We start from the raw sequence: 20,034 nt of genomic DNA, 5'->3' as shown, positions 1-20,034 counted from the left end.
AAAACAAGAGGCCCAGAGGGCCTGTATCACTCACCTGGATTAAAATTTTGAATCCTTACCCAAAATGATGCTCCCAGTCAAATATGAGCTGTTTCAGAGAAGAAGTTGTTCATATCAATTTAGCAAAATTGACCCTTTTGGCCCCAACCCTCAACCCCCTGGTGGGGTCAACTCTAAAAATTTGTACAATTTTGAATCCCCACCCCATGACCATGCTACCATACAAATGTGAGTGATATCCATTGCTTAGTTTCAGAGAAGAAGTTGTTTATACCAATTTAACCAAAATGACCCCTTTTGGCCCTGGCCCTCAGCCCCCTGGGGGTTAGCCCTGTCATTTATCAATTTTGAATCCTTAACCTAAGGGAATGCTACCAGTCAAATGTTAGAGATATCCATTGGTTAGTTTCAGAAACAAGAGATCCCAGAGGGATCTTGGCGCCCACCATTGAATGATCTTTATAGGTTCCATGTCAGATTGATCTTTTCTCTACTTTTCCCTTCCTCTAAGTCTTACTAATCTGTGTAAATTCAGAAACAGCCCTCTAGTACTTTTCAAACAAGGGGAACCTATATATAAAATTTAAGATTTAGCGATAATGGCTGTCTGTTGTTTTCGGATTGGTCCCAAAATGCAACACCAGGGACCAAGGGGAACCTACATATGAAATTTGAGAAAGATCCCTTCATTACCTTCTGTAAAATAGCGATAACAAACTTCAATTGTCAAAATACAAGATGGCTGCCTGTCGGGCAGGTTGTTTTCTGACTGGTCTCAAAATCCAATATGCATAACTAGGCACAGAGGGCAACCTACAAATGAAATTTCACAAAGATCCCTTCAGCAATTTCTGATAAATAGCGATAACAAACTTCAATTGTCAAAATCAAAGATGGCTGCCTGTCGGCCATGTTGTTTTCCTATTGGTCCCAAGAATTAGATGCAATATGCAGAACTACAGACCAAGGAGAACTTGCAAAAATGTTTGAGAAAGATCCCTTCAGTACTTTCTGAGAAATAGCGATAACAAACTTCAATTGTCAAAATCCAAGATGGCTGCCTGTTGGCCATGTTGTTTTCCGATAGGTCTCAAAATGCAATATGCATAACTAGGCACAAAGGGGAACCTTCATATGAAATTTGAGAAAGATCCCTTCAGTACTTTCTCAGAAATAGCGATAACAAACTTCAATTGTCAAAATCCAAGATGGCTGCCTGTCGGCCATGTTGTTTTCCGATTGGTCTCAATATGCAATATGCATAACTAGGCACCAAGGGAAACCTACATATGAAATTTGAGAAAGATCCATTCAGTAATTTCTCAGAAATAGCGATAACAAACTTCAATTATCAAAATCCAAGATGGCTGCCTGTCGGCCATGTTGTTTTCCGATTGGTCTCAAAATGCAATATGCATAACTAGGCACCAAGGGGAGTCTACATATGAAATTTGAGAAAGATCCCTTCTGTACTTTCTCAGAAATAGCGATAACAAACTTCAATTATCAAAATCCAAGATGGCTGCCTGTCGGCCATGTTGTTTTCCGATTGGTCTCAAAATGCAATATGCATAACTAGGCACCAAGGGAAACCTACATATGAAATTTGAGAAAGATCCCTTCAGTACTTTCTCAGAAATAGCGATAACAAACTTCAATTGTCAAAATCCAAGATGGCTGCCTGTCGGCCATGTTGTTTTCCGATTGGTCTCAAAATGTAATATGCATAACTAGGCACCAAGAGAAACCCACATATGAAATTTGAGAAAGATCCCTTCAGTACTTTCTGAGGATTAGCGATAACAAGAATTGTTTACGGACGGACGGAGGGACGGACGGACGGACGGACGGACGGACCACGGACGCAGGGCGATTTGAATAGCCCACCATCTGATGATGGTGGGCTAAAAAGTTGTTTATATCAATTCTGCCAAAATGACCCCTTTTGGCCCCGCCTCTCAGTCCCAAGGGAGGTCGGCCCCACCATTTGTACAATTTTGAATCCCGACCCCCAAAGGGATGCACACAGTCAAATATGAGCAATATCTATTGCTTGGTTTCAAAGAAGAAATTGTTCATATCAATTTAGCCAAATTAACCCCTCTTGGCCCCGCCCCTCAGGCCCCCGTGGGGTCAGCCTCACCTTTTGTACAATTTTGAATCCCCTCACCATAATGATGCCACCAGGCAAATAGGAGCAATATCCATTGCTTGGTTTCAGAGAAGAAGTCGTTTATATCAATATAGATTGATATAAACATATACATTGACACACCTGGAAAGGAAGGATAGCTAATGAAGTAAAGATCTTCCCAGCTGTTCTACAAGTAAAAAGTTACACACACAGGAATTAAAGTTGAATGATTGGATAACAATATCTAATCTGACCTTGATCTCAGATAAAGACCATAATTATCTCAGATGTTGAACTTTAATACTCACCATTGATCAGTATCAGCTATAATACTAACTGCTTCACCAGCAGGTTCGTCCAACACAGAATGCTGAAAATGAAATAAACACATATGATAAAATTTAATTGCATTTTTCATTTTCTCCAAGGTATCTTGGACCCAGTTTCACCAAAAACTAAATCTTTCTGCAATTGTATATGAATTTATTGTGAGGTTATTTTTCTAATAAATCTGGTCAGTTCCATAAAATCTTAACCCGCCCAGCCTCTTTAATCCTAATTATAGAATTTTTAAAACACTTATCAATAAGCTGTACATAAATCAGGACAACAGTTTAACAATTTATATATATTGTATCTATTGAACAAACATCCACTTGTTCTGCAGTCAATAAACTTCAACAATTTGAGAAACTGCACCAAGCCACAAGTATCATTTAACAGTAGATACATTTATGTTTCATTTTAAACAATAACACAAACCTGAACGGCGAATCACTACGTAGTTTTTCATGAAAGCTGTTTTCAGGTGTGCCATATGTAAAACAAAGTCGGAGAGGTAATGGTCAGAGTAGTCTGCCATCAATGACCGCCCAAAGTTACGGCCAAATACCTTGATGGTGCTGCTGCTGCTGAGTTCACCGCTGAAACTGTTACATAAAACAATGGAATGTTTAGAATCATTTGATGCTAACAAGAGATTAGTATTCTGTAGGAATGCTAACATGGAGGTACCTCTAGGTCAGACATTTCCTGTCCTGTTTTTATCAGTTTAATTTACAGTGGAACTTCTTTAAATCAAACTCGGAGAACTTGAATACCCTGCTTAACTCGAAGTACTTTGTCAGTCCCGGTGTCATATAAAATATTGACCCCTCATAAAATACCGACCCGGGTCAGTATTTTATGCATAAAATAATGACCTACCCCATAAAATATTGATCCCCCCTACATTGTGATGAAACAATTTACATAAAAGCAAACTTGACAGCATTATTAAATCATCTAAGCTTTTATACATAATTCTTGCATGTCAGTCCTGCAAGAAATAAACAGGTTGTCAGTCACACCTGAGGATAGGGCCAGGGGGCTAATTATAATCAGCTGCAAAGGTGAGAACATGACTAGTTGCTATAGGTGACCAGCACTCAGGTGTGGCCTTCAGGCCTATACAATATTACCAGGTATATACATGCATGTATATGGCTAAAGAAAGTTTATAGTGTTAATGATTTAGTATCAATTAATCTATCTATATTTGTACATTTTAACATGATATACTATATATTTTTCTGATTTAAATAAACAAGGATATATGATATCAGAAATCTGTATAACTATATATACAGTGTATATACAAATGAAAATTAAGTTATGTATACATCTCTGATTATATATATTAATTGATTCTTAAACTTTTACAAAAGAAAGTTCAATGCTATCTAAATGTCTAACATCTGCATTTTCTGTACTTTAAAAGAAACAAATGATGTGCACAATTATGTATTTTAAATCAATATGGCAGAAGATTTTATGTAAGTTTTGGGGTAAATCATACATAATAACTTGAAATACTAGTATATAAGTTAAATTATGATGCATAAAGTGAAGACGTTTTTAAAGTCTACTTTAAAACAATGTTTTTTAATTATATATATGGGTCAAAGAAGTAATATAAACAGTTTATTACATTTTTACCAGTGAAATATCAAAAATTATTCATTCTATAAAAGTGATATTTTCCAATGTACTAAATATATCAAGTCATACTGAAAAAATAATTCACACCATCACTATTTAGTAAATTTGACCAATACACATAAAGACAAAGTACTATAATATCTGCTTACACTTTGAATTTCATTATGTGTGATTGCTTGATATTGCTTACTTTTAGCACCTGCTGTAGGTTAAGTCAGAGACTGTAAGAAACTACTTAAGAATAAATAGGTTATATTTATTTGTGAGATTCAAGAAAAATATTTACCTGGTCATTTAGCCATGCCATGGGACGTAGAGTCCTGAGGTCGTTTGGTGACAAGCTGACATTTCCCACATGAACGTTGTAGCTTGGTATCGTTGTTGGCAGAGGTGCTGTTTTGCTGAAAGGAATTGGCTCAATTGTTTCCAAAACTGTTGCTATGTCAGTCCTCTCATGGAAAGACCACGTCAATACTGAAGCTGCCAGCTGCAAGGTGTACTCACTTTTCACTACTTGGGTTTCTGTCCTTGAACTCATATACCAAATTGTGTATAGTTTGGAACATTCTACATCTTCATATTTCAGTTGGCACTCCCGTATGAAGGATAGTGTTGGGGAATCTCTGGAAAGGTACACCTGGCTATTTTGGTTTCTAGGTATTGGAATGTTCATTTCCACACACCTCTCAATCAAAAGTTTCTTCTTCTTGTCATCAATGTCATTGAAATAGTCTGTAATTGTTGACGGCTGGCTGGATGGCTGGTTTGGCACTGACCTTCTTGGCTGGCTTAGAGGCTGGCTCTCTTTTGATGTGGATGAATGGCTAGTTGGTATTCTGCGTGTTTCTTTAGTTGGTATTCTGCGTGTCTCTTTAGTTGGTATTCTGTGTGTCTGTCTACTTGGTATTCTGTGTGTCTGTCTACTTGGTATTCTGTGTGTCTGTCTACTTGGTATTCTGCGTGTCTGTCTACTAGGTATTCTGCGTGTCTGTCTACTTGGTATTCTGTGTGTCTGTCTACTTGGTATTCTGTGTGTCTGTCTACTTGGTATTCTGCGTGTTTCTTTAGTTGGTATTCTGCCTGTCTCTTTAGTTGGTATTCTGTGTGTCTGTCTACTTGGTATTCTGTGTGTCTGTCTACGTGGTATTCTGTGTGTCTGTCTACTTGGTATTCTGCGTGTCTGTCTACTAGGTATTCTGCGTGTCTGTCTACTAGGTATTCTGCGTGTCTGTCTACTAGGTATTCTGTGTGTCTGTCTGTTTGGCACCATCTGTTCCTGCCTGTTTTGCAATCACTTTGACTGTCTCTCTGGTAATCTCTGTTTCTGTCTGGGAATGGATGGTGGTTGATTGGAATTGCTTGAAGCTTGTGTAGATGGTAATGTTGTTGGTGCATTGTACTTCTTGAGGGACTTTCTGTTCATTTTCTTCTTCCTCTCTTTCAACTTGTACACGCCTTTCCCCACACATTCAGAGATTGTATAAGGTCCTACCCACTTGCTCATGATTTTGTCTCCTTTTCTGTTGATGCGTCGACTGTTCTTGACAAGCACTTGATCTCCAACACTTAAGTCTTGATTGGAATGCTTTGCATCATAATATTTCTTCTGTGTGATCTGAGCCTTGCCAATTTCTTTTACCGCATCTTGTTGACTTCTCAGGAGTGTGGCAAACGATGTAGCTCTATCATTTAGTAGTTCCTGGAAGTCATCATTGTCAGTGATATCACGATCATCTACGGTTGTTGGTATGTCCAACTCCACAGGGAGAACAGCTTCCCGACCATATGTAAGAAAGAATGGAGTGGCCTTTGTTGATTTTTGCTGGCAGGTTCTTGTTGCAAAGGCAATCTGGTTGATAAAAAGGTCCCAATCATCTTGTGACTCCCCTACATACTTTGCTAATGCATTGCAAAGAGTCTGGTTGTACCGTTCAGTGAGACCATTGGTTTGGGGGTGATAGGGTGTTGTCAATCTATGGGATATTCCTAAGGACTTGCACAGCTTGTCATTCATTGCATTGCAGAACTCTCTGCCGTTGTCAGTTAGGATTGTTGCTGGAGTTCCGTGCCTGCATATGGTTTCTATGATAAATTGGCAAATATGTGATGCATCCTTGGATGGTATGGCCTTTAACCCCGGGCCACTTGGTCAGATAGTCAGTCAGCACAACTATGTATTTGTTTCCATTTTGTGTCGTTCTTAGAGGTCCAACCAAATCCATTCCTAACATATGGAATGCTTGGTTCTTAACTGGGATAGGATTCAAAGTTGATGGGATCTTCGCCAGATGATTTTGTCGTTGACATTCGTCACAATGGGCAATATACAATTCCACAACTTTCATCATAGCGGGCCAGTGGTATCTGCTCTTGACCTTCTCCCAAGTTCTATTAATCACTTGATGTTCTGACAAAGGATCGCTGTGACATGCTCGAAGTATGATCTGAACCTCGTCCGGCTTTACAACTCTAACTGGTCCATGCTTTTTATGTTTGTAGTGTAAGGTCCCATCGTTTAGACAATATGTGCTTATCAATCTTCTGAAGTTGGATTTGTTGTTGGATTCCTGTAAATTAAAGAAAAATATTAATAAAAACAGTGATAAAATTGTTCAAGATGATGATGATAACTGTCATTATGATGATGGCATAAGATGGTAGTCATGATGATGATGTCAAGTGATAATTTCAATGAAATAGTAAAAGATGATGATGATTTCGATCAGAAACAAAGATGATGATTTTGATGAAAAAGAATAAGATGATGATTGGGATTACACAACACAGACAAAGATGATGATGATGATGATGATGATGATGAAATTTCTTGAGATGGTGACTTTTGTGAACAAGTTAAGATGATGATCAGAATTAAACTGATGATTCAGTGTATGGTAATGATGTTGAATGCTGAAATAGTGAAAGATGATGATGATTTGGATCAGAGATGATGATGATGATGATGATGATGATTTTGATGAAATAGTAAAAGATGATGATGATGATGATTTCGATCAGAGACAAAGAAGAAGAAGAAGATGATGATGATGATGATGATGAATCCATTAAAGATAAAGGAGTTGTGATGATGAAAATGAAAATGAGGATGATGATGATGAAAATGATGATTATGAAATTTCTTTACATTGTGAATTTTTTGAACATTTTAAGATCATCAGAATTAAACTGATGATTCTGAGTATGGTAAGGATGTTGAGTGATGATTTTGATGAAATAGTAAAAGATAATGATGATTTGGATCAGAGAAAATGATGATGATGATGATGATGATGATGATGTGATGATGAAATAGTAAATGATGATGATGATGATGATGATGATGAAATAGTAAAAGATGATGATGATGATGATGATGATGATGAAATAGTAAAAGATGATGATGATTTCGATCAGAGACAAAGAAGATGATGATGATATGATGATGATGATGAATCCATTAAAGATAAAGGAATTGTGATGATGAAAATGATGATGATGATGATGATGATGATGAAAATGATGATTATGAAATTTCTTTACATTGTGAATTTTTTGAACATTTTAAGATCATCAGAATTAAACTGATGATTCTGAGTATGGTAATGATGTTGAGTGATGATTTTGATGAAATAGTAATAGATGATGATGATTTGGATCAGAGACAAAGATGATGATGATGATGATTCAATGAAAGATAAAAGAGTGATGATGTTGATGATGATGATGGCATAAAATTGCGGTCATAATGATGATGAATCAATAAAGATAAAAAGAGTTGTGATGATGAAAATGATGATTTCAATGAAATAGTAAAAGATGATTATGATTTGGGTACAGAGACAAAGATCATGATGATGATGATGCTGCTGCTGATGATGATGATGATTATACTGTGAACAGTTTAACATGATAAAAATTTAACTGATGATTATGAGTATGGTGATTGAGTGATGATTTCGATGAAATAGAATAAGATGATGAGTATTTGAACAAATCGACAAAGATGATGATCCTCATCATAATGATATGTTTTGATGTGTTTCGATAAAATGGTGAAAAGATGATCTGACCAGCTACCACAGGGCATCCAGTTGGAAATTGAGATTTAGAAATTTCATAATTCAAATTTCTTTCCTTCAGAAATCTGCAGTATCAGAAAACAACCTCTCATGGGTTGACTAGTTGCTCTGCCTACCTCCTCATGTTTCAATAATATTGACTACCTGATAATACAGACCTACAATCAAAAATATTATTACCTAGCCCCATAAAATACTGACCTACCCCCATAAAATTCTGACCTACCCTCTATTATATATATATCACTACCAATTAAGTAATATTTACAGGTCATAAAATTCTGACCTACCCCCATAAAATTCTAACCTACCCTCTATTATATACATTTCAATAACAAATAAGTAATATGTCATTCCATAAAATACAGACCTAGCCCCATAAAATTCTGACCTACCCTCCATTATATAATATCACTACCAATAAAGTAATATCTACATGTCATAAAATTCTGACCTACCCCAAAAAAATTCTGACCTACCACCTTTAATATACATTTCAATAACAATTAAGTAATATCTCCTGCCATAAAATACTGACCTACCCCCATAAAATTCTGACCTACACCCTATAATATACATTTCAATAACAATTAAGTAATATCTTCATGTCATAAAATACTGACCTACCCCGATAAAATTCTGACCTACCCCCTATAATATACATTTCAATAACAATTAAGTAATATCTACATGTCATAAAATACTGACCTACCCCCATAAAATTCTGACCTACCCCTTTTAATATACATTTCAATAACAATTAAGTAATATCTCCTGCCATAAAATTCTGACCTACCCCCATAAAATTCTGACCTACCCTCTATAATATACATTTCAATAACAATTAATTAAAATCTCCTGCCATAAAATACTGACCTACCCCCATAAAATTCTGACCTACCCTCTGTGATATACATTTCAATAACAATTAAATAATATCTACATGTCATAAAATTCTGACCTACCCCCATAAAATTCTGACCTACCCCCTTTAATATACATTTCAATAACAATTAAGTAATATCTCCTGCCATAAAATACTGACCTACCCCCATAAAATTCTTACCTACCCCCTTTAATATACATTTCAATAACAATTAAGTAATATCTCCTGCCATAAAATTCTGACCTTCCCCCATAAAATTCTGACCTACCCTCTATAATATACATTTCAATAACAATTAATTAAAATCTCCTGCCATAAAATACTGACCTACCCCCATAAAATTCTGACCTACCCTCTGTGATATACATTTCAATAACAATTAAATAATATCTACATGTCATAAAATTCTGACCTACCCCCATAAAATTCTGACCTACCCCCTTTAATATACATTTCAATAACAATCAAGTAATATCTCCTGCCATAAAATACTGACCTACCCCCATAAAATTCTTACCTACCCCCTATAATATACATTTCAATAACAATTAAGTAATATCTACACGTCATAAAATACTGACCTACCCCCATAAAATACTGACCTACCCCCATAAAATTCTGACCTACCCTCTATTATATATATATCACTACCAATTAAGTAATATTTACAGGTCATAAAATTCTGACCTACCCCCATAAAATTCTGACCTACCCCCTTTAATATACATTTCAACTAGAACACTGACACGTCAGAAAGGGCCCTGCTATGTGTCTGACCCTTCAGGGTAAATGTAATAATTATTGTCAGTGTTTTTCCTGCCTATATAACTGGGTGCGCCAAACGACCCCATTCTCAAAGCGTTTTAGCCTGATTTTTTCCCAAAATCAACTCGAAAATTCCAAATAACATTTGTATGACAACTTTTCACAATCAATGAAAAAATACCCAGGAAAAGCACTGATTGTAATATACTGACATGAAACTATTAGATATATGTTTTTGATTAACCTTTGCTATTGTTTTATTAATGTTAGCATTAATAGGGCCACTGACAATACTGCTTATTATTATTGTATGGAAAAGCTAGCTAAAAGAATTCTACAAGCATTACACTTTTCAAATTTGTTTCAAATCTAATATCAAGGAGCACACAAACTGATATAAACTCAATGCAGTTATTCTAATAAGGTAAACTTGAGAGGGTTTTCTCAAAAAACAAAACATACCAAATGTGAAGAAAAGGGGAGAAAAAAAGGATTTTTTAAAATATTTTAATAATGTCCTTTTTTGTCATTTGAGGTATAAGAAATCCAAACCAGTACTTTTTTCACCTTTTTTTGTTTTAAAACTTTTTATATTTAGACCCAATCAACTTCAAAATTTGGTCGCTTGACACCAACTTACCTTCATAATGTCATAACAAAATCTTTAATACCATTTAAAAAATGTCAATCCGACCTTAACATATGACCCATTGACTTTGAACTTTGGTCAGTTGATATCTTGTTTAATTGTGACCAACTTTGCATAAGTCATAAATTATGCTAATGGAAGACTGTAATAGTATTGTATATGTATGTGTGTATTGTGGTTTTATGTCAATATGTAAAATGTTACATCATCGAAAATCGGCTTCCCTCAATACCTGTATGTACCAATTTTCGCCGCAATCAGAAGCCTCTGTTTCATTCCCATGACAACACAGGTTTTGGAAAGGTGAACCATTGTTCCCTCAAAACCCCTATATACCAATTCTCTCACCAAAATCAAAACTAAATTTTGACCAATCAGAAACCTCCATTTGTTACCATGGCAACAGACGGTTTCGTAAGTGGTACCATTGTGTTTGGCTTCCCTAAATACCACTATGTACCAATTTTCACCGAAATCGAACAATATCGAAATTTGAACCAATCAGAAACCTCCATTTGTTACCATGGTAACAGACGGTTTCATAAGTGGTACCATTGTGTTTGGCTTCCCTAAATACCACTATGTACCAATTTTCACCGAAATCGAACAATATCGAAATTTCAACCAATCAGAAACCTCCATTTGTTACCATGGCAACAGACGATTTTGTAAGTGGTACCATTGTGTTTGGCTTCCCTAAATACCACTATGTACCAATTTTCACCGAAATCCTCCAACTCTGTCAATAATTTGGCGCAAAAGAAAAAAACGGACAGACGGACAGACAGACGGACAGACAGACAACCTGATTACTATAGGGCACCGCATCTTTGATGTGGGGCCCTAATAAACAATTCTGCAATCTGCTATAACTAATGTTTCAAATTTATATAAAAGCATATCAAAAACAAGATCATTCATTGATAAGAAAATGTCAAAATTGTTTTGACTGCTAAAATCCAAAAGGGTCGATTACCTGGCATTTTGAAGCCGACCCAGGATGACCTTGACCGTTGACCTTTGAACTTGTGACCTTGAACTATGAGTTTGATCATTCTGTCAGTTAACTCTTGGTTTATTTCATGACAACTTTGCAACAACAAAGATCCAGTATTTTCATGTTAATGTTAAAACCCAATATGGCTGCCTAACAGCCATTTTGAATTCGATTTGCATGAAATACTACACATCTGATCTAGGATGCATGAGGAATCATCAGTTCCAATTTGATACAAATCCTTCATCTCCTTCAATCATTTTTGTGCAGAAGAAAAAAACCGGACCGACGGACGGACAGACAGACGGACGGACGGACGGACGGACGGACGAACGGACGAACAGACGGACAACCTGATTACTATAGGGCACCCGCATCTCTCGATGCGGGGCCCTAAAGAGTCTTAGATGGGAGATATACAGTAAAGTCAAGGTTCTTAGCTGGGAGACATACAGTATAGACAAGATTCTTAGATGGGAAATATACAGTATGGACAAGAGTCTTAGATGGGAGATATACAGAATAGACAAGAGTCTTAGATGGGAGATAAACAGAATAGACAAGGTTCCTAGATGGGAGATATACAGAATAGAAAAGAGTCTTAGATGGGAGATAGACAGAAGAGACAAAAGTATTAGATGGGAGACATACAGAATAGACGTGATGGTTCTTAGATGGGAGATATACAGAATAGACAAGAGTCTTAGATGGAGATACACAGAAGGGACAAAAGTATTAGATAGGAGATATACAGAATAGACAAGAGTCTTAGATGGGAGATTATACAGAATAGACAAGATTCTTAGCTGGGAGACATACAGTACAGACAAGACTCTTAGATGGGAGATATACAAAATAGACAAGAGTCTTAGATGGGAGATAGACAGAATTAAGAAACAAAAGTATTAGATGGGAGATATACAGAATAGACATGATTCTTAGATGGGAGATATACAGAACAGACAAGGATATCAGATGGGAGATATACAGTATAGACAAGAGTCTTAGATGGGAGATATACAGTATAGACAAGAGTCTTAGATGGGAAATATACAGTATAGACAAGGTTCTTAGATGGGAGATATACAGAATAGACTAGAGTTTTAGATTGGAGATACACAATAGGGACCAAAGTATTAGATAGGAGATATACAGTAAAGACAAGGTTCTTAGAAGGGAGATATACAGAATAGAAAAGAGTCTTAGATGGGAGATAGACAGAAGAGAAAAAAGTATTAGATGGGAGACATACAGAATAGACGTGATGGTTCTTAGATGGGAGATATACAGAATAGACAAGAGTCTTAGATGGGAGATACACAGAAGGGACAAAAGTATTAGATAGGAGATATACAGAATAGACAAGAGTCTTAGATGGGAGATTATACAGAATAGACAAGATTCTTAGCTTGGAGACATACAGTATAGACAAGGTTCTTAGCTGGGAGACATACAGTATAGACAAGACTCTTAGATGGGAGATATACAAAATAGAAAAGAGTCTTAGATGGGAGATAGACAGAACAGACAACGTTATGAGATGGGAGATATACAGTATAGACAAGAGTCTTAGATGGGAGATATACAGTATAGACAAGAGTCTTAGAAGAGAGACAAAAAAATAAGGTGTAGACAAAGTTCTTACTTATAAGGGAGATATAAAGTATAGACGAGAGTCTTAGATTCGAGATCCACAGAATAGACAAGGTTCTTAGATGGGAGATATACAGTATAGACAAGAGTCTTAGATGGAAAATATACTGAGTAGACAAGGTTCTTAGATGGGAGATATACAGAATAGACAAGGTTCTTTAATGGGAGATATACAGAATAGACAAGAGTCTTGGATGGGAGATATACAAAATAGAAAAGAGTCTTAGATGTGAGATATATACTACAGACAAGAGTCTTAGATGGGAGATACAAAGTACAGACAAGAGTCTTAGAAGGAAAATATACCGTATAGAAAAGGTTCTTAGATGGGAGATATACAGAATAGACAAGGTTCTTAAATGGGAGATATACAGAATTTACAAGAGTCTTAGATGGGAGATATACAGTATAGACAAGATTCTTAGATGGGAGACATACAGAAAATAACAAAACCTTAGATGGGAGAATACAAATAGAAATTTTAATGGGAGATAAAAAACAAAATTTAAGGGAAAAAAAAAAATTTTAGAGGGAGAAAAATAAAAAAGCAGGGAAAAACCCAAGGGAAATTTTAATGGAGATATACAGAAAACAAGTTTAAATGGGGATTATACAGAAAAGAAAAGGGTTCTTGGGGAGGAAAAATAAGAAAAAGGTTTTAGTGGAAAAAAATTAAACAAGATCTTAGAGGGAAAAAAAAGTTGACAAGTTTTAGATGGGAATAAAAAAAAAAGGGAATAAAACAAAAGAGTCTTAGATGGGAATTAAAAACAATAGGAAAAAAGATAAAGGAAGTTTAATTAAAAGAAAGGTTTCTTAGAGGGAAAAATAACAAAATTAGAAAAGGGGTTTTTAGAGGGGAATAACAGAAGAGCAAGTTTTAAATGGAGAAAAATGACAAGGTTTTGATGGGAATACCCAATAGACAAGAGTTTAGGGGAATAACAAAGAAGGGGGGAAAAAGTAAAAGTTTTAGGGAAAATAACGATAGAAGGGGTTTAGATGGGAGATTTACGAATAGAAAGGAAATTTAGGGGAGATCCACAAAAAAAGGGGTTTTTGGGAGAAATATAAGCAAGTTTTAAAGGGGGGGAAAATATAAAAAAAACAAGGTTTTAAGGGGAGTAAAAAATAAAAGCCTTAAAAGGGGGAGAAAAAAGAAAAGAAAACTTTGAGGGGAGAATACAATAACGGGGTCTTAGGGGAAAATTTACTAAGACAAATTTAAAAGGGAAAAAAAAAAGAAAAATTTCTTAAAAGGAATATGAAGAAAGTTTAGTTTTGGGAGTTTAACAAAATGGACAAGGTTTTTTTAATGGAATATCGTTAAAAAGGGGTCTTAGATGGAAATATATTAAGAAAAAGGTTTCTTAAGGGAGATAAATAGCGGGTTCTTAAAGGGATATAAGGGTAGGAAACGGGGTCTTAATGGGGAAAAAAGTAAGACGGGTTTTGTGGGAAAAAAGAAAAACAATTTTTTAAATGGAGTAACAAAAGAAATTTTCTAAGGGGAAAAAAAATTAAGACAAGGTTTTAAAGGGGGAAATATACAATGCCCGGTTCTTGTGGGAAATACAAAAAAAAAGGTTTAGAGGAGATAAAAAACCCCAAAAGTTTAATGGGAGAAACAAAAGAAAGGTCTTAAAGGAGAAAAAAATAGAAAAATTTCTTTAATGGGAAAAAATAAAAAAAAGACAAAAGTTTAGTTTTGGGGAAAAAAAAAAATTCTTAGATGGAATATCAAAAGAAAAAGGTCTGATGGAATAAAAAAAAAAAAGTTTTAATGGAAAATATACTAAAAAGGTTTTTAGAGGGAGATATCAAATAGACAAAATTCAAGGGGAATACACAAAGGGCCCAAAATATTAGATAGGGATAACAGAAACAAATTAAAAGGGGAATACAGAATAGAAAAAATTTAGTGGGAGACTACAAAAACAAGTTCTTAGGGGAGAAACAAATAGACAAATCTTAGAGGGGAGATATACAAAATAACAAATCTTAGTGGGAATAAAAAATTTAGGGAAAAAAAAATTAATGGGAGAAACCAAAAGAAAGATTCTTGTGGGTATACAGAAAAACAAGTTTAAGGGAGATATAAAAAAGAAAAGGTTCAGTGGGAGAACAAACGGTTTAAGGGAGTATAATATAGCCCAAGGTCTTAATGGGAGATATAAAAAAAATAGACAAAGCCCTGGGAGGGGAAAAAAAAGGGCCAAATTTGATGGGATATACAGAAAGAAAAGGTTTTTAAGGGAAAATTACAGATAAAAGAGTTTGAGGGGAGATAACAAAATTTTAAAAAAGTTTGATGGGAGTTTAAAAAAGGTTCAAGGGGAGAATCAGAAAAAGGGGGAGGTTATTAAAAAAAATTTTGGGGAATATACGAAGCAAGGTTTTGATGGAAAAAAAAGAAGGGGGAAAAAAGTTTAGATGGGAGTTTCAGAAAAGGGGGGTTTTAAGGGGGATATAAGAAAAACAAGTTTTTGTGGGGAATACAAAAGAAAATTTTGTGGGGAATACCGTTTTTTAAAAAAAAGGAAAAATTTAAAAGGAATACAAAATTTGGAAAGGTTTTAGGGGGGAGAAAAAAAAGAAAGTTTTAGGGGATATAAGTTTTGACAAGGTCTTAGATGGAGATAAAAAAAAGGGTTTCTTAGGGAGAAACAAAAAATTTAGGGGTTTAGAAAAAATTTTTTAAAAACTTAAATAAGAGAGAATTAAATATAGAAAGTCTTGATGGGAGATAACGAAAAGACAAGTTTAAGGGGAAAATACAGAAAAAAGTTTAAATGGGAGATAAAGAAAGACAAATTTTGGGAATAAAAAAAAGCTTTAGATGGAGATATACAAAAGACAAAGTCTTAGAGGGAATACAAATGGACAAGGGTTTAAAAGGAAATCGTAAGAAAGGTTCTTAGGGGGAGAATACGAATGAAAAAGGTTTAAGGGGAGATAAAAGAATAAAAGATTTTAAAGGGGGGAGATTAAAAGACAAGTTTTAGATGGGAGATATACAGAAAACAAGGTCTTAGAGGAAAAAAAATTAAAAATTTTATTTGGGAGAATAAGTTGCAAGATCTTAGAGGGGAGAAAAAGTAGACAAGGTTCTTAGGGGGGAGAATACAGTATAACAAAGTTCTTAAGGGAGATAAAAAAAATAGAAAAAAGAGCTTAGATGGAAAATAGAACGGGGAAAATTAAGAAAACAAGGTTTGGATGGAGATATAAATAGACAGATCTTAGAGGGAGAATAAAAGAAAAAGGTTTAGAGGGAGATAAAGTAAGAAAAGGGTCTTAGAGGAAAAAAAGTTGAAAGGTTTTAAAAGGGAAAAAGAAAGAAAAACAAATGGGAGACAAAGAAAAACTTAAAGGAAAAAAGAAAGGGAAAATTTTTTTAGATGGGAGACCAAAACGGGTTCTTAAGGGGAAATTATATAACCTTTTTTTAGACAAAAAAAAAAGTCTTAAGGGGGGAAAACGATGACAAGGTTTTATGGGAGAATCCAATAAAAATATTTCTTAATGGGGAAAAAGAAAAGGCAAAGGGAATAACAAAAAAATTTAGATGGGAAAATACAATGGGGCCCAAAGTTTAGATGGAGAATACAAATGCAAGATTTTAGAGGGGAGATTATAGAAAGCCCAAGGTTCTTAGCGGGAGAAAAAAGTATAACGGTTTTAGAGGGGAAATAAGTTAAAAAAGGTCTTAAAAGGGGGATATTTGAAGGACAGATTCTTAGGGAGATACACAAAAAAAGTTTTAGAAGAGATATAACAAAATAACAAAAAGGGAAAAAAATTGGGGGAATGGGAAATATACAGATAGAAAAAGGTTTTTAATGGAGAAAAAAAAAGAAGTTCGAAAAAAAAGAAATGGGAGATACAAAAAGAAATTTTAAAGATGGAGATAAAATAAAAATTTAATGGGAGAAAACAGAATAGACAAGGTTTGGGATGGAAAAACAGAAAAAAAAAGGGGAAAAAAATAAAATTTTTAGGAATATACAGTAAAGAAAAGGTTTCTTAGAGGGAAAATAAATGAAAAGATTTAGAGGGGGAAAAACGAAAAAAAGGGTTTTAGGGGGGAATTACAAAAGACAAGTTCTTAGAGGGAAAAAAATAACAAATTTTAAATGGAGAAACGAAAAAAAGGTTTTTAAAAGGGGAGAACCAATAAAAGATTTAATGGGAGAAACAAAAACAAAAAGGGGGTCAAATAGAGGGAGAAGGAGAATAAAAAAAAGTTATAGATGGGAGATATAAGTAAACAAATTTAGAGGAAGATATAAATAGAAAAATTTCTTGGGGGAAAATAATATAGAAAAGGTTTTAATAGAAAAAGAATGAAAAGGCTAATTTGGAGATAACAAAAGGGGGGGGTTGATGGGGTAACAGTTTTACAAGGTTTTAATGGGGGATAACAAAATAGAAAAGAAAAAGTCTTAGATGGAATATAAGAAAAGACGGGGTTTTAAATGGGAAATACAAAGAAAGGTTTTTAGGGGGAAAAAAAATTTATAGAAAAAGGAAAATCTTAATGGGGGGGAAAAAAAAAATTTAATAAAAAGAATAGAAAGATTTTATGGGAGAAAAAAAATAAAAAAGTTTTAGAGGGGAGAAACAGAAAGACAAAATTTAATGGGATATTAGGACTTCTTAAAAAGGGAGATAAAAAATTGACGGGTCTTAATAAAAATAAAAAAAAAAAGGGGGGGGTTTTTTGGGTTGGGGCCCAAAAGGGTTTTGAGGGGAGAAACAAAAAAAAAAGTTTGATGGGAGAAACGGGGAAAAAAATTTTAAGGGAGATACAAATAGGGGGGGGAAAATTTAAGGGAGATTAAAGAAGAAAAGGGTTTCTTAATGGGAGTTTAAACAGAAAAAAAAGGGTTTTAGATGGTAACAAAGGGAAATTTTAATGGGAGATAACAGAAAGACAAAAGTTTGATGGGAATTAAAAATGACGGTTTTCTTAGGGAAAAATAAACCCCAAGATCTTAGAGGGGAGTTTTAAAAGGCCCAAGGTTTAGATGGGGATTAAAAAAAGACAAGGCTTAAGGGGAGAAACCCGAAAGAAAGGTTTAAATGAGATAAAAAGAAAAAGGGAATTAAAGAACAAGGTTATGAGATGGGAGATATACAGTATAGACAAGAGTCTTAGATGGAAGATATATAGTATAGACAAAGGTCTTAGAAGAGAGATATAAAGTATAGACAAGGTTCTTAGATGGGAGACATAAGGTGTAGAGAAGGTTCTTACTTATAAGGGAGATATAAAGTATAGACAAGAGTCTTAGATGGGAGATACACAGAAAAGACAAGGTTCTTAGATAGGAGATATACAGTATAGACAAGAGTCGTAGATGGGAGAAACACAGAATAGACAAGGTTCTTAGATGGGAAATATACAGTATAGACAAGGTTCTTAGATGGGAGACATACAAAGTAGAAAAGAGTCTTAGATGGGAGATAGACAGAAGGGACAAAAGTATTAGATGGGAGACATACAGAATAGACGTGATGGTTCTTAGATGGGAGATATACAGAATAGACAAGGTTCTTAGATGGGAGATATACAGAATAGACAAGAGTCTTAGATTGCAGATACACAATAGGGACCAAAGTGTTAGATAGGAGATATACAGAATAGACAAGAGTCTTAGATGGGAGATTATACAGAATAGACAAGGTTCTTAGCTGGGAGACATACAGTATAGACAAGAGTCTTAGATGGAAGATATATAGTATAGACAAAGGTCTTAGAAGAGAGATATGAGATAGGAGGTATACAGTATGGACAAGAGTCTTAGATCGAAGATATATAGTATAGACAAAGTTCTCAGAAGAGAGATATAAAGTATAGACAAGAGTCTTAGATGTGAGATACACAGAATAGACAAGGTTCTTAGATGGGAGATAGACAGAAGAGACAAAAGTGTTAGATGGGAGATATACAGAATAGACAAGGTTCTTAAATGGGAGATATACAGAATAGACAAGAGTCTTTGATGGAAGATATATAGTATAGACAAAGTTCTTAGAAGAGAGATATAAAGTATAGACAAGATTCTTACATGGGAGATAGACAGAAGAAACAAAAGTATTAGATGGGATCAATACAGAATAGACAAGAGTTTTATATGGGAGATATACAGAACAGACAAAGTTATGAGATGGGAGATAAACAAAATAGACATGATTCTTAGATGGGAGATATACAGAATAGACAAGGTTATGAGATAGGAGATATACAGTATGGACAAGAGTCTTAGATCGAAGATATATAGTATAGACAAAGTTCTTAGAAGAGAGATATAAAGTATAGACAAGAGTCTTAGATGTGAGATACACAGAATAGACAAGGTTCTTAGATGGGAGATAGACAGAAAAGACAAAAGTGTTAGATGGGAGATATACAGAATAGACATGGTTCTTACATGGGAGATACACAATAGGGACCAAAGTATTAGATAGGAGATGTAGAGTATAGACAAGGTTCTTAGATGGGAGATATACAGAAAAGACAAGGTTCTTAGATGGGAGACATACAGAGTAGAAAAGAGTCTTAGATGGGAGATAGACAAAAGAGACAAAAGTATTAGATAGGAGATATACAGAATAGACAAGAGTCTTAAATGGGAGATTAAACAGAATAGACAAGATTCTTAGCTGGGAGACATACAGTATAGACAAGACTCTTAGATGGGAGATATACAGAATAGACAAGACTCTTAGATGGGAGACATACAAAATAGACAAGAGTCTTAGATGGAAGAAAGACAGAATTAAGAAACAAAAGTATTAGATTGGAGATATATAGTATAGACAAAGTTCTTAGAAGAGAGATATAAAGTATAGACAAGGTTCTTAGATGGGAGACATAAGGTGTAG

At 34.7% G+C, this 20,034-nt stretch overlaps 1 protein-coding gene across 3 annotated transcripts in view; it reads right to left on the bottom strand.

The window, feature by feature from the left end:
- LOC117319269 (uncharacterized protein C2orf16-like) overlaps positions 1 to 20,034 on the bottom strand; it is a 45,061-nt gene that overhangs the window by 3,001 nt on the left and 22,026 nt on the right. Inside the window, exons 1-3 of one of the 3 annotated variants that reach the window (XR_004530642.1) lie at positions 3,341 to 4,000; positions 2,897 to 3,063; positions 2,443 to 2,504 (exon numbers count right to left, since the gene is read on the bottom strand). Coding sequence is in view for 2 of the 3 variants with exons in the window: in XM_033874103.1 (XP_033729994.1) it covers positions 3,052 to 3,063; positions 4,401 to 5,384 (996 nt within the window). In the remaining variant the exon portion in view is untranslated. Of the gene's footprint in view, positions 1 to 2,442; positions 2,505 to 2,896; positions 3,064 to 3,340; positions 4,001 to 4,400; positions 7,171 to 20,034 lie in introns of those variants that run through there. The other 2 variants (XM_033874103.1, XM_033874104.1) reach the window with 2 other exon arrangements.

Source organism: Pecten maximus, unplaced genomic scaffold (assembly GCF_902652985.1).
Source record: "Pecten maximus unplaced genomic scaffold, xPecMax1.1, whole genome shotgun sequence".
Classification (NCBI taxonomy): domain Eukaryota; kingdom Metazoa; phylum Mollusca; class Bivalvia; order Pectinida; family Pectinidae; genus Pecten; species Pecten maximus.
Note: the sequence above shows the minus strand (reverse complement) of the source record. Positions and strands in the feature narration are given on the sequence as shown.